Genomic DNA, 15,532 nt, shown 5'->3' with positions numbered 1-15,532 from the left:
AATTATATTTATTTAAATATTTAATTTTTAATAATTTTTCGAATAGTTTTTATTTTGATTTAGCGATGAACTGCTAATACAACAACACCATTGACTCAAGTAGTAAAATTGTGTGCGTTTGAAGTTTACATGTAGATTCAAAGAAAAAAAAGTGTTATTAAACTAAAATATTATTATATTAACAAGAAAATATAACGATTAACGATAATTGAGGAAAATTTGGATTTAATTCAAAAAGAAATACTTTATTTTACAAAAGGAAAAGAGTCAAATTTTGGTGGAATAATATTTAGAGGTTAGAATGAGGCTTGAAGTACACGTTTAATAGAATATGTGAATAAGAAGAAAGAATTATATTTAAAAAAAAAGGTAATTTTATTTACATAAATTGTGACTTAATCAATTTTTTTGTGTAGAAATAGTAATTTTTCGGGTTTATTTAGATTTTATTTTTGTCGCCTCCGCCCTCCCGCGCGTTTTATGACGTAGCGTTACATATGGCGTCAGAAAGACGCCATCTAACGTCTGGCATTCCTGGATTTTTCGTTTCTGTCTGTTGTGTCGCCGAGGCATTTTGTCGTTCCAATTTTTAGTGTTATTTCAGTAATTTAAATAAAATTTTCATATTAAAATCGCAATGTATCAATTGTATTGTGTTGAATGGTGGTAGGAAAATAGGTGTTTTTAATGTGCAAGCAATGTTTTTGAGAAGATGAGTTAACCGTGGTGTGCGTGGAAAAGCAGCGGTCAACCTCCGAGCCAAGATCATTGGCGAGAAAAGTGCATCGTATCAAAAAAAAAAAAAAAAAAGCAAAAATCTATCTTTATCTAGGTAAATATTCACACGTTTTAAATGTGAATAATTCTCTTTTTTTTAACCTCTAAATTTCATATAGACTGATATTCTATTTCAATAATATAAAAGTCGATTCATGTTTATGTTTACTCCCCTAATTACCTCCCCCACCTCTGTTCCCGGCCCTTCTCTCTCGCTCTTGCTTCTTGATATTATACTCGGACGCTTCAGTGTACAGTTTAGTAAAAATTTTACACAAACAAAATTTTCAGCTCTCAAACGAAATTATCTGTTTTTTTTAGGGTGATTTTTCTTCATTTTTTTTTTGTATATAGTCTATGATTCATAACCTGACTTCCTGGTGGTCGGAAATTTTTTATTTATAATTGGAATTTTTGATAAAATTGATTCTGTTTTCTATAAATAATTTTTTTTAAATGTTCCTTTTTTTCTATATTTACAAATCGATTTTTTCGTTATTTGATAATTTTCTAAATCACTAAATGTTCAATCTAATTTTTTTTATAGAATTAAACTATTTTAAAAGTCAGAAAGTAAATAAAAAAACTTGCTTCTATTGATGAGGATTCTTGTCAAATAGGAAACTTTTCTATTTAAGGAACACATGTGTTTGTTTAGCTGTATCAATATGTCAAAAATATATATATTTTGTCCCAACCAAATTGTCCATTAATTTTTTTTTTTTTTTGGAAATAAAAATTTGCTGTTTAGAATTGAAATAACTAATTTATCAATGAAAAATCAGCCCATGGGGGGGGGGCGAGGGAAATATAATTTAAAAGTAATTATTGTAAAAGTTGTTGATAAATTTCAATGTCATTTTGTCCAGTGAGGTTTACATTATGAAACTGATATCATTATCTTTCTGGTTTATTTATTTTATTTGCACTTTACATTTTTTTGCTTTTTTATACTGAATTTTTGATTTTTTTTAAAAATTAATTTTAATTATTTCTCAAGAATTAAAAAATTTGAATTTTTGCGATAAAATAAACCTTGAAAGAAACTAATTTTCTAGAATATACGATAATGTAATAATGTAAAAAAAAATAATTCTTTTCTCAAAATAGAAATTTAGGATTTTTTTTTCAATTTTCACAATGGGAATTTTTTTTTATTCTCTGAATAATTAATTTTATTTATATTTCAGCTAAATAGAGGGTTTTAAAATAAATTAAAGAGAGAAAAAAAAGAAGAAAAAAGGGGGGGCATGAGTGCACCTGCGATAAAATCATCAATGCCTGGAGTAGGTGCATCCCCATCGTCGGCAGGCCATTCAGTGTTGCCAATGAATATAATGGCACAAAAAGTCGTGCCAGGAACCGAATCCAATAGTGGAATGAAACCATTAAATACTAGTGGTTTAAGTTATGTTACACTACAACCACCAAATCATCCACAACAACCATTGAGTCTTGTGCAAGATCATAGGCCACCTGTTTATCAAGCACAACAACCAACAACAACTTATTCAACAAACACAATTAATAATGCAGAAAAAGAAATTGATACCGATAATAATAAAATAATTCCAAATGGTGTTGATCAAATGAAATCATCAGAAATTGAACAAGAACAAAATTGTCCAATTAAAACAAATGAACCTAGCCGAAATAATAATATGAGCCCTGAAACACCTAGTCAGGAACAACAAAATCAAGATAATAAAAAACAAATTGAATCACAATCCGAACCAGAAATTGGAAAATCAGAAATAACACCAGGTTGGCATAAAATTTATTTTTTTAATACTAAATTATAAGAAATACTTAGTAATTTTGATATTTGTAAATGAAATTTTTAATAATTGTTTAAAAATTAATTTCACAGTTGTTGGCGCATCAGCACAAAGTAAACCGGAGGAGAAAAAATCATCGATTAATAATGGATCGAAAGAAACGGAAACAACAACGGGATTGGCAACGTCAAGCACAATTCCAGGATCATCGCCAAGTAAAACGATGGGAACGATGCAAAAATCAGAGGAATCACCAGTGAAAAATGAGGGGCAAAAACCAAAAGTTCCATCATCGCCAATTGGAAAACCAATTGAAAGTAGTACTGTGACGACATCACCAAAATTGGAAACAAAAGTTGCAAGTACGGCGAGGGCTACAATAAATAAACGAAAACCCAAAGAGAATAAGGATTTGAAGGGAGGTACAACTGGTGGTACTGCTGCTGCTGGTGGTGGTGGTGGTCCAAAACCGAAGAGAAATCGTATTAAAACACAACCCTATCAGAGTCCATTGCCCGAGATTGCGATGATTGTGAAAACATTGAATAAACCAGTCTCAACCAAAGCGCCGGACGATAAGCTCATCGTTTTCTACAAGTTCGTATTTTTTTTAAATAAAACAAAAAAAAATACTATAAATCTATAAATAGAACAAAAAATATACTATAAATTTAAAAATAATAACTAAAAATACTAAATTTTTTATTTTCGAAAATAATCAATTTTTCTCAAAAAGGAACAATTCATTTATATATTTTATAATTAATTATTCATTATTTTCATTATTCATATTACTTTTTATTTATTATTATTTGAAAAAGTTATTTTTGTCTTTTATCTTCTTTAAAGAAAAAAAATGACTTGATTTTAATTGAAAATTAATTTTTAATTTTATTTCTTGAAAATATTGTATGATTCAATATTCATAAAGAAAAAAAAAAAGAATTATGTTTTTAATGAATCATTCTTTTTAGAAACGAATTTCTCGCAGTTAGAAACACGGAAGGTAGCTTCTTCGTTTGTCAGGCAATGCAAAATATTTACAAGAGCAGTAAACGCATTCGTATTCGCTGGCTCTCTCAAGATAAAAATAATGGAGAAATTTATTCTCCCGATTTTTACGATCACACAGGTAATTTTCATATAATTATGTAAAAAAAAAATATTCTTTCTAATTTTATTTTTAATTTTGTAATTGAATTAATTACTTTAACATTTAATTTATTCAATTGTTTCACTAGAAACTTTTTTTGTTGTTAAATGAGGTAAACGAATAACCAAAATTCAATTACACAACATATTTTCTTAATTTAATTTAAAATCTAATTGTTACTTTATTGAAATTAATTCAATTGTTTTGAAATTTAATAAAAAATTTTAAATTCTACTTATTTACTTACAATTTTTGTTTTAAATTCAATTATTTAAAAATTTATTTCATTCAATTACATTGAAATTTAAAATTAAATTATTATTTAGTAAATTTTAAATTTAATTAATAAAATAATATTTAATTAATAATTAATAATTAAAAAATTGAAATTTTGTTTAAGAAAATTATTAATTTTCTTTTTATCTTTTAGATTTCGACTGTATATTGACGAATTTGAATCTCAATAAAGTCGAGAAAAATAAATATCAACTCACTAAACTTGAATTGCTACGAACTGAGAATATTTTAAAGAGGGCGATTGACGTCGAAGCAGGCGTTTCGGAGAAACCTCGCGTTACCGAGGAACATCCCGATGGACGTGAGTAGTTTTTTTTTTTTTTTTTTTTTTTAATTATAAAAATATTTAAATGTTAAATAATTTTTAGAGACGCAGCAATTTTTTTCCTATTTACAAAAAATTTATTTATTTCTTCGCTTATTAGTTAAAAATTTTATTTTAACATTAGTTATTAATTAGTAATCGAATAACAATAAAATTTATAATAAATAAAATTATTTCTCCAGGAAGTGTAAATGAAAAATTTCATTTTCAGTTGATCTCTCGCTTTTCAAAGACGAGTCACAATTGAAGAAAAGAAAAAGCGGCGGCGGCGGTGGCGGAAGTGGCGGCTCAAAACAAAAACGTCAACGTAAGAAAGCAAAACGTGAATCAAGCGACTCGGAAGATGATGACTCCGAGGAAGATTCAGATGAAGATGAAAACGACGATGATGAGGATGAGGATGTTGATGATGATAATAATGAAAAATCAAATGAACCAAAAGCAACAAATTCTGCTAAAAAACGTACAAATAATAAAGCATTGGCCATTGCAAAATCAATGGCAAAGGGACCCAGTAGAAAAGAAAGGGCAATGAATAGAAGTAATAAAATTGCCGCCGAAGAAGCAAGTTCAACATCAGCTGGCAAATCGGATAATAAAAAGGCAGATGTGAAAAAAGACGATCCAAAAAAAGCAATTAATCCACAGAGCAGCAACAATTCAAGCGGTGTCCCACGGACAAAGGCCCGCGGTAAGTCTTGAGTTATTAGAATAAAAATCATTCGACAAATTTCATTTTTTTTATCAAAAAAAACAAAATTTCTTGTTTCAATTGCAATTCTTTTTGAAATGAAAAGTATTACAAATTTCTTTTTTTTTGCTTGCTAAAAAATAATATTAATAAAACTTTAATAATTAATTTTTCAGAAAAAATTTGTTAATTAATAACAAATGTTTTGTTGATAATTTTAATGAATTTTTTTTTAGAAGCTAAAACTTATAACAATTTTTATATTTGATTAGTGAATTTTTAGAAAAATAGTTTTGAAAACTTGGAAATGTCAGGAGATTTTAAAATTTTGAAAACGTAGCAAACTCCTTTAATAAATTGTAAATGTAAATTCATTTATTTTCAATATTCAATTTCGAATTGGAAAATTTTTGTTATTTTTGAAAATATTCAAAAAATTTTATTTTGAAAAAATTGTAATTTGAAACAAAAAAAAATACTCTGATTTTCTGTCATGGAAAGTTAAAATTTAAAACACAGCAAAGTTTAATGCGTTTGAGTTCGAGAATATAAACTAAAAATTCCAAAATATTCTCGAACCGAAGAGCAAATTATAGATTTTTTTTTGTTATTTAAAAAAAAAAATAATTGCAAAATAAATTTTCAAATCAAAAATTAAATTAAAATTTTTTAAAAAAGAAGTTTACTTGCATTACAAAAAGAAAAAAAATCGTTGTCGAATTAAATAATTGGAATTAGATGAAAGAAAAAAGGAAAAAAAAATGAGAGAGAGAGAGAGAAAGAATTAAAATTCGTGGAACAATGAGAGAGCCTAAATTTTGTAGGAGGTGCCATGCAAAAAGTGCAGGAAAGCAAAAGTACCACGAGCCGCCCTAAACGAGTATTGGCCGCGACAACGGGTGTTCAACAAAACACGGAAGAAGCATCTTCGCGCAAGAAATCACGTGGCCGAGCATAAGACGATACTTTACCTATTCTCTTGCGTTTTACATACAACAGCGTCTGCATCGTAGGAAATATGTACACGTGGTATGTAAATTAAAAACAAAAACAAAAAAAGAAACAAAACGAGAAACAGAATCGCGAAAAAGTAACAAAAAAAAAATACAATTTTTAAATGCAGATTAATTCTGCAAAAGAGCAGAAATTTTTTTTTTTTTTTTAAGTCATATTTGGAAAAAATTCTCGCGGGGAAATATTAAAATGAGACAATTCTTGAAATTTTATGAGTGAATTTCCATTTTATTGAAATGTTTGAAATTCTATTTGATCGAATTTTAAATTTATAGTGAATCAAATTTTTATATTGAAAAAAAAAATGATTAATTAACTAAATTTTCAAATCTATGTTTATTTAACCAAATTAGTATTTAAATTTTCAAATTGAGATAAATTTAACAAAATTCGTATTTCATGAAATTTAGCCGAATTTTATAAAGTGAAATTTATATTAAACCGAATTTAAATATCGGAGAATTTAAATTTATCTGAATTCAAATTTTACCGAATTTAAATTCTGTATTTAATTGAATTCGTATTTAACATAACTTCTTTTTGAATTCCAAAGCCGAGAAATTTGAGTTTAACCGAATTTTTATATTGAAAAATGTTTATTTATAACTAAATTTTCAAACATATGTTTATTTAATCGAATTAGTATTTAATAAGATTTAGCCGAAATTTATAAAGTAAAATTTATATTAAACCGAAATTAAATATCGAGGAATTTGAATTTTAACCGAATTTAAATTCAATATTTAATTGAATTCGTATTAAAAAAAATTTCTATTAAAATTTTTAAAGCCGAGAAATTAAGTTAATCGAATTTTTCTATTGAAAAATGTTTATTTAACCGAATTAGTATGTATTTAAATTTTCAAAAAACTGAGATTTATTTAACAAAAATTAGTATTTAATAGAATTTAGCCGAATTTTATAAAGTAAAATTTATATTAAACCGAATTTAAATATCGGAAAATTCGAATTTAACCAAATTTGTATTTTACCGAATTTTACAATCTGTATTAAATTGAATTCGAATTTAACAGAATTTCTATTCGTATTTTAAAATCGAGAAATTCGAATTCCAAATTCGTTTGAATTTTTACACTAAAGTGTATTTAGTCAAATTTGCATTTGATGGAATTTAATTTTATTTTCATAAATTTATATTTTTTTTTTCAAAAAAAAAAATTATTTGATTCTGTAAATTAGAAAAACTATTTTAAAATGGAAAAAATTATTTACTTTAAAAAAATGTTTATTTTGTGAAAATTCGGTTTAATTATTATTAATATTAATCTTCGGCTGAATAGAAATTCGATCTTCAATTTAATGGAAATTTTGATCTCGAGATTCAGGAAATAATAATAATAATGCTTGTTAAAATCTTTTTTAAATACAAAATCTTGGCTATGGAATCTTTATCAGTAAAAAAAATATTAAAGATTAATTAATATAATTATTAATATAAAGATTAATATAAATATTAATATTAGGCTAAAAAAAATTTTTTTCTCTTTTATTTAAATCTTTTGACAATTTAATATTTCGAGAGAGAGAGAAAAATACGAATTTAATGATAATAAAATACTACTGTTATGTACATATCGACTACGGCTCAGACTTTTTAAAGATGTGTCTAAAAAGAGCTAAAAAAAAAAAATGATTTTAGAAGGAGAATAAGAGAACAAACACCGAAATAGAAAAAAAAAAGACGATCAACAGGGTGTATCGTGTACTATAAAATGCACTCTTGTAATAAGTCTATTTTTTGATGTTGTAAGTGAAAATCGTACACACGTGATTCGATTGGTCTTACATTTCCCATTGATTTATTGATAACTATGTACAAAATATATATGTCTTGGGGTTTATAAGTGTTCTGTGAAACAGAGATATTAATGAAAAAAAAAAAAAAAAAATTAATAATTAATAATAATCGAGAAACAAGGATCGTTTTGAAAAATAAAAAAGGATCGTTGGAAAATCGAGCAATATTTGTAAAATCAACAATTTCGTCGAGCCTTCGATCTGCAGTTTCAATTTTAAATGAAATTTTCCAAACAAAAAAAATTTCATTAAGAATTACGCAATTTTTTTTCCCTTTATTATAATTTTTTTTTTTTTCTCGAAAAGAGAAAAAGTAAAATCTGCAGATCTAAGGTGAAATCGATTACAGATTTAGGGACAGTTTGTTATCTAAACTGCTAATTATATATATATATTTGCACCACAATTGAAGATACCTTTAATGAATTTTTTTTTTTATTTTTTTTTTTTTTTTGTAAGGTATCGGGAATCAACTAGAGGTGGTGCCCGCATATTGATTTTTAGCCACATATTATATATACATATATATATATATATATATATATTTAGGAAAGATTCTTACTTTATAACAAGCTTAATTTCAAGTGTATAAAAAACATATTTTATCTTTTTATTAATTTTACTGAATTTTTTTTTAAGTTTTTTTTTTTGCCTCCTTCTTTTTGAGAACATTTATTCATAGAGTGTATATGTATATTTACGAGACATTTAGCAAATTGACGTTTGGATGGGAAAATTATTTTTTATTTTCTTTTATTTTTTTTTAATCTATTCAAAAATTTGCTAAATGTAGTCATTGATATAAGTTATTTCAGAATCTATTCATATCAGGCCATTTGTGAAGTAATTTTTTTTTTTGAGGTTTTTATTTACAAATTAAAATACACTTTTTTCGAATTAGAAATTTTCATTCCTTCTGGTTTTTTTCCCTTTTTTTTTTTTGAAAGATTTTTGAAATCTTGCATTTTTTAAATACAATTTTTTTTTTGATTTCGCGTCAAGAAAATATGAAATGTTATTTCGAGAGTATTTGAATTAATTTAAGTTTTGTAAAGATAAGATTGGATATAAAAATGCGAAATATGTTTTTTTTTCGCCTCCCCATCACCCTGATTTTCTTTAGAGATTGAAAGAGATAAAAAAAAAAGAGTGAAAGAAGAGAAAATGAGAGAGAGAGAAAATGTTTCCAATTGTAAAGAATCGCGGTCTTCAATGAAAAAGAAAAATGCTATAATGAAATATACTTCGAAAATTACAAAAAAAAAAAAAAAAGATTTCTCGATATTAAAAATATTAATTTATACGAAGTATGAGTTTGCTTCATGGGAAAGTCTATTACGAGTTTGTAGTTAAAATTTAGAAGGAAAAGAAAAAAAAAAGAAAAAACAATTCTAAGTACAAGATTGTTATATCGACGACTAAAAAAAAATCATTCGCTCTTTGCACTCCCCCCTCCCCTGCCCCAACACCAAAAAAAAAAAAAAAAAAAATATTAACAACTATAATAAAATGAAAATGGAGCAAAAAAAAAATTGTTAGAAATTTTGCTCCAAAAAAAAAAAAAAGTTTTGTGTAAATGTATGTAATATGCTTTGCATATATTATATACATAGTCTTTTTAATTAATTACACACATACACACATACACGAATTTTTTCGGTTTATATAAGCAATGTAATTCAAGGCGATAAGTATAAATATAAACAAATCAATTTTTTATTACATGATTGAAATAAAAATAATTTAAAAAAAAAAAAATAAAGAAAAGAAATACACATGTCGGAAAAGTCTTACCGTTTGCACAATTTTAGACATTAATCAGAGTGCCCTTAGAGAAAACCCAGTGGATCTTCTCGTTTACTGGAAAATAAATAAAATATAATTATCTGATTAAATCAAACAAAAAAATTGATCTTTTTATTTGTCTTCGACAAAATCCATTTGGAACTATTTTTTTTTTAGTATTTTATTTTATTTCCAGTTTATTATTTATAAAATTAGTTTAACTACTAATTTCATTAATATTTTCTATTATAAATAATTAAAAATTAATAATAAAAATTTTTTTTGTTAATTTCAAATTTTTTTTTTTACAAAAAAAGTGACGAGTAATAAAAAAAAAAATTTGTTTTTATTTAACTTAGAGTTTTGAATTAAATAATAATATAATAATAATAATTAAATGATCTTTGTTACTGAACTTTTTTATTATTGGCAAAGGAGAAGGATTGTGGAAGTATTTGAATAAATCAAATTTGAAATTGCGGTTCGTGCATTTGGTATATTTTTAAATCCTTTTTTTTTAATTAACATATGTTACAAACCATTTTTTTTTTTTTTTTTTTTTTTTTTTTTTTTTGCGCAAATATTTATCGTAAAAGCGAGTAATAAAAAAGTTATATATATAACGTATTTTTTTGTTGAAATACTGTACAATTTACGTTTTGCGATGACATAATCGTGTATTGGATTTTTTTTTCCCTAAGCAATATTGCGACACTTTTTATATATATATGTTTTTTCTACATTGAAGATTATCAATTCGCATTTTTTATTTACAAAATAGGTTGACACACCTTTTTTTTCATTTTATCATGTAAAAAGTACTTGGATTTTTTTCAATTTTTATTTTACATAATTTTTTACTTTCCTCACGAATATTTTCAATTTTTTTTTTTTTGATTTCAAAGTCAGTCTTAAATTTTTTTTCCAACAATATTAAAATTAGATTTTATATCAGAAAGATGATTTTTTCTCTTTTTCGATACTTTTCTTTTTTTCGCCTAGAAAATATTAAAAAAAAAAAAAAATGCTTTCTGAATTTTTGCTCAATTAGATATTCTGAAAATATATGTAATTTGAAAATAAGGGATGATGAAAAATAATAATGTACAACGATGGTAAAGTGTTAAAGAAGAATCTAACCCGATATTATAATAGCTTTTTATTTAATAACTTTGAACGTAAAAAGCCATAGTAATATAATTTATGACTATATGCTCGTAATAAAATAATATTTACGGCCATTATAATAATTGTAGCCAATTACTTAATAAGTGCAAACCCCGTTATTGTTAATATATATTTTTTTTTTTATTTTCAAAAACTTTCATGATAGGTAATTTTTTTTTTTTAAATTTATAATTAAATTTTTCAAAAAAATTACGTATTTTAAATTACTAATTAATTAAGAAATAATAAAAATAACTAAATATTTGCAGCAATAACACGTTATTATTTTTTATTTATTGAAAATGTTACAAAGTTAGTAAGGTAGATTTCTATGTCGGTAATTTTTTATATTTTCATTTTTTATTAATTAAGACGGAATATTTATTCTCAAACAATGATTTTGTAGTTATTTCAGAGTATCACGAGAGCATGAAAAGAAAGGAGTTTTCTGAAGATTCTTGATTCACCAATTTTTTTTGCAAAAGGTAATTATTAAAAATAATTGATAAAAAGAAATCAATTTAATTATTTAAATAAAAATTAATTATTAATATTAATTAATTAACTTTTTTTTAATTTTAATAAATAATTAAAACAAACGCAAATTAAAAATATTTTCGCTTAAATAAAAAATTTAATTATTTTTACAAAAGAGTGATTTAAATATTTTATTCAATTTTTCAATTAAAAAAAAAAAACTTTCTGAAGAGGTTGGGAATTTTATAAAAATTCTGGACCCGACATTTTTAAACGTAAAATGTATTTTTAAAAAAGCAAATTATATGGCAACAATTTATTAACACTTTTTCGTAGTTAATTTAAGTTTTATAATAATTATCATTATTTAAAGATTTCAGATTATTGCAAATGCGACGGTTTTTGAAATCTTTTTACAATATTCGGCGTTTTTTTTTTTTTTTTTTTTTTAATTTATTTTTATCGAAGACTAATAATTTTCATAAAAACTATCGTAGATGATTCACCTTAAATCTACAATAATAATAATAATTTATAAAACATATACATTTAACATTATATAAAAATTATTAATTAAAACCTAAAATCTGGAAAATCTTTTTTTTATATTGAAATTGTTCAAGTGAGATAATAATAGAAAAAACGTAACGGTATTTTGTTTATTTATAAAAATGAATATACATATTTGTCTGATGAAAAATGTGTAATTGTTTTTTTTTTTTTTTTTTTTTTTGATAGGGCAAGTATCTAGTTGGAGACTAAGGACTTTCTTTACTAAAAAAAAAAATTTCTATATAATTTTCTTGTGACCCTCATTGCGAAAGTCCGCAGTTTATGTCATAAGATGCAAAATATAATATATATTTATATATAAAATATAATAATATTATCTTGCGCTTTCCTCTAAAAATATATTTTTTTTTCGCTTAAGCGATTGCACATTAACAGTTCTTTCGACTAGAAACCTTATTTACTAAAGAAAAAAAAAAAAAAAAAAAAAATTCTATTCCGAAACAATTGATCCTCGCTTCTTTAAACTCTCCTTCAAAATAGAAAATTTCTTTCTTATTAAAATAAAAAATTATTTTCTAATAATATTTTATTAATTTGTTCTTTTTTTTTATAAAATAAAAAAATTTTTGATTTAAAATTTTTTTTGGAAGCAAAAATTCCCTTTTTTTTATTAAATAAAATTTTTTTTGTTTTTTAATTTCTACATTTAAAAATTCCTTTTTTTTACTAAATAAAAATTAATTACTAAATTAAAATATACTTTTTTCTCTGGAAACAAAAATTCCCTTTCTTATTAAATAAAAAAAGAAATTAAAATAAATTTTACACTTTTTTTGAATTTTTTCCTTTTGTAAAACAAAAATCCCCTTCTTTTTTTTTACTAAATAAAAAAAGAAATTAAATTTTCAACTTTTTTCTCATTTGTTTTGAAAAGAAAATTTTGCTGCGTCTTCGTCGAATTTCCCTTTTCATTTCTAATTTGGAGCAGAGTTTAGAAAAGCAAAAGCATATTTCTCGCAGAGACTTCTCCGGGATAACTAGTTACTTAAAGCTCTTTGGAGAGGCTGAGAAGTTATCTTGCTTTGGATCCGAAATTAGCGCAGCGGGAGTTATTTTTAAGTCAATGCACTTTCGCCATACGGGATTATTCCCTTGGGCAGTTTTTTTTTTTTTTTTTTTTTCATGATTACGTACAGAAAAAGCAAGACTAGTTCCTGGCTTTCCAAAAAGGAAAAAGGAACTGTCATGATTAACACTTCCTATAACGGAAAAAAAACACTTTTTTTTTTACATACGAACAAAATTTATATTTTTAACAATAATGTTTCCTTTTGGAAAAATATATATTTATTTAAAATCTTTACTATCTATGACTAATTTTAATCGAATTTATTTTCAAAATCATAAAAGAAATTGAAATAAAAAAGATATATGTAAATTAGTATTTAGCTGCGCTATCAATATTTAGAAATTTTCTTTCTAAAAAAAAATTTTGAATTTAAAATAATTATTACATTTTTTTTCACTGGTGACGATTTTGTTTTTTTTTTTAATATACTATATTTGAATTTATATTAGATAAATAAAGCGACGCTAAAATCACAGAGTAAAAAAATTCTTTTAACCAAAAATTGAGGAAGAAACACGTAACAAAGTAATAGAAATATTTTGACTCTCCGAGAGTTATTCGGGGAAAACTGTTTTTGTATTTTAGCATTATATATGAGATCTGCAGCGAGATGTGGCCTCTTCTACATTTTTTTCCCCCCGCCCTCATCCAAAATAATACTTTTTATAATTCGAATAAAAAAATTTTTTTGAAGAAAAGGCCAAACCCGAAAAACGAAGAAGCAAATTTGTTTTTTTTTTTTTATTAAAAATCGTTTCCTAAAATAATTCTTAAAACAAAAAAGAAGTCCCCTAAAAAAAAAATTAAACTAAATTGACTCAGAGAATAATTTAAATATGCAAATAATAAACTTAGTAGAAATTAATTCTTAAGTACTTATCGTCCCTGATTTTTTAAAAATAAAATTTCAGTGTTTGATTATTGACAAAATTAAAGATAGAAAAAATTAATTAATTTCCTCATTAATATTCTTTAGAATTAAATTTTGATTTTCAAATTATTAATTTAATTATTAATTATAATAATTTATTAATTAATTTAATTATTAATTATAATAATTTATTAATAATTGATTCATTAATTTGTTAATTAAATTTATTAATTAAATTAATAATTTAATTCTCTTAATTTATAATTGAAATTTTAATTTTGTCACTAAATGAATTTTCATTTCATTGAATAGAAATTCGAATTATTTCCTAGGGAATATAGAGATTTATAGAGATTAAATTTTTTTTTAAAAAAACTCCTGATTTTTGAATTTCCCTAAACAAATAAAGCTTCCGCTTTTTTTTTTTTTTTTTTTTTAATTTTTTCATCTAAGTCACCGACATTTAAAAGAATAATTTTTAAACGAAAGAAAGCTTAACTTACTAATAATAGTAAAATAAAAAGAAATATTTCTTTCATCATTACATTCAGGAAGACAATATGAAAAAAAGGTTTCGTTGGTTTGAAAGACTAACTTTTTTTTTTCACTCAACAGATTTTTGTGAATGAAATATTTTGCTTCCTGAGGATATTAAAGATGAAGCTTGGCACTTACCTTGTTTTGTTTTTTTTTTGTGAATTTCACAATTATTATATATATATAATGTATATATAACATTAAAATTTTTTTTATCTTAGTATATCACTCTTCACTTTCGATCCTTGCTGAGGTCCGAAGGTAAATCTGAATTCGAAGTACACGTGAGAGAATGTGGTGGAGACATTGCTGCTTTCGATGTCACCGGTAAAGAGAGTCCGGCGGCAGTCATTGCTACGTTTAGAGGAATCGTGATGAATGGATGATTGGCTTGTGCAGAATTTACAGATGATGTCCCTGCAAGAAAATGACGTTAATAAATTAAATGAATTCGTAAAGAGAAAGAGAGAGAGAGAGAGAGAAAAAGGTATTTTCAACTGACACTAATTTGCTGTCTCTTCAACAGTATATTAATTGCAAAATCAAAATAATATTGATTTTTCCCTTTCTTTTTTAAATGTACATTATAGTGGTAATTAAAATTTTAAATTCGAAGATAAATTTTTCCCTTCCATAATTTTGAACCGTTGAAATGTAAATAAATAAATAAATAATAAATTTAATCACAGTGGATACTGAAATTAAAATTTTACCTTTTTAGTTAGAAAATAAATATAAAAAATTTTTAATTAACAATAAAATAAATTGAAACAAAATAAAATTCGGAAACTAAATTTCAAAAAGAAGATTTTGTCTTAAAAATACACAAAAAAAAAAGAATTTGCTTGACAAAAAGTATTCCCAGATTTTAAAATTGTTATTTCTTCTATTATAGAAGTGAGTGAGACGTTCTTTTAGTAAAAGACTGAAACCAAAAATAGTTGTGGTAATATTAGAATTAGTGTAGTGGGTTGAAAAATGATGAGGTGATGGAGTATTTTCTTACATCAGAGAACAAATCCTACTGGGCATTCAACTCTCCTATAAATTTTAATAATAAAACTAAATAATTTCCAAAAATCATTGCAATTAATATTGTCAAAGAGATTTTTTTTTAAATATTTTAAATTTAATATTATTTTCATTTTTTTGGCAAAATTTCTTTTCGTCCACACAAAAAAATAAATATACAAATACGTA

General features: G+C 24.1%; 2 protein-coding genes across 3 annotated transcripts in view; one reads left to right on the top strand and one right to left on the bottom strand.

Annotated features, from left to right (window-relative positions):
- Positions 1 to 96: 96 nt before the first annotated feature.
- Positions 97 to 10,119, top strand: LOC127285252 (uncharacterized). 2 transcript variants are annotated; one of them, XM_051311160.1, is made up of 7 exons: positions 97 to 369; positions 1,968 to 2,541; positions 2,648 to 3,152; positions 3,530 to 3,687; positions 4,139 to 4,306; positions 4,542 to 5,021; positions 5,846 to 10,119. In XM_051311160.1, exons 2-7 carry the CDS (start codon positions 2,028 to 2,030, stop codon positions 5,977 to 5,979), a joined length of 1,959 nt encoding a protein of 652 aa, XP_051167117.1. In that variant the 5' UTR covers positions 97 to 369; positions 1,968 to 2,027; the 3' UTR covers positions 5,980 to 10,119. The 2 variants fall into 2 exon arrangements, with proteins under 2 accessions (XP_051167117.1, XP_051167116.1); XM_051311159.1 differs by lacking the exon at positions 97 to 369 and adding an exon at positions 505 to 832.
- Positions 8,984 to 15,532, bottom strand: part of LOC127285250 (uncharacterized) — a 47,270-nt gene continuing 40,721 nt past the window's right edge. The window contains exon 7 of the mRNA XM_051311153.1: positions 8,984 to 14,749. Coding sequence (XP_051167110.1) covers positions 14,565 to 14,749 — 185 coding nt within the window. The 3' untranslated portion in view covers positions 8,984 to 14,564. The remainder of the gene's footprint in view (positions 14,750 to 15,532) is intronic.

Source organism: Leptopilina boulardi, unplaced genomic scaffold (assembly GCF_019393585.1).
Source record: "Leptopilina boulardi isolate dan_hultmark-lab unplaced genomic scaffold, ZJU_Lbou_2.1 LbouV2_330, whole genome shotgun sequence".
NCBI lineage: Eukaryota > Metazoa > Arthropoda > Insecta > Hymenoptera > Figitidae > Leptopilina > Leptopilina boulardi.
The sequence above is the reverse complement of the archived record's forward strand: the minus strand, read 5'-3'. Positions and strand labels throughout refer to the sequence as shown.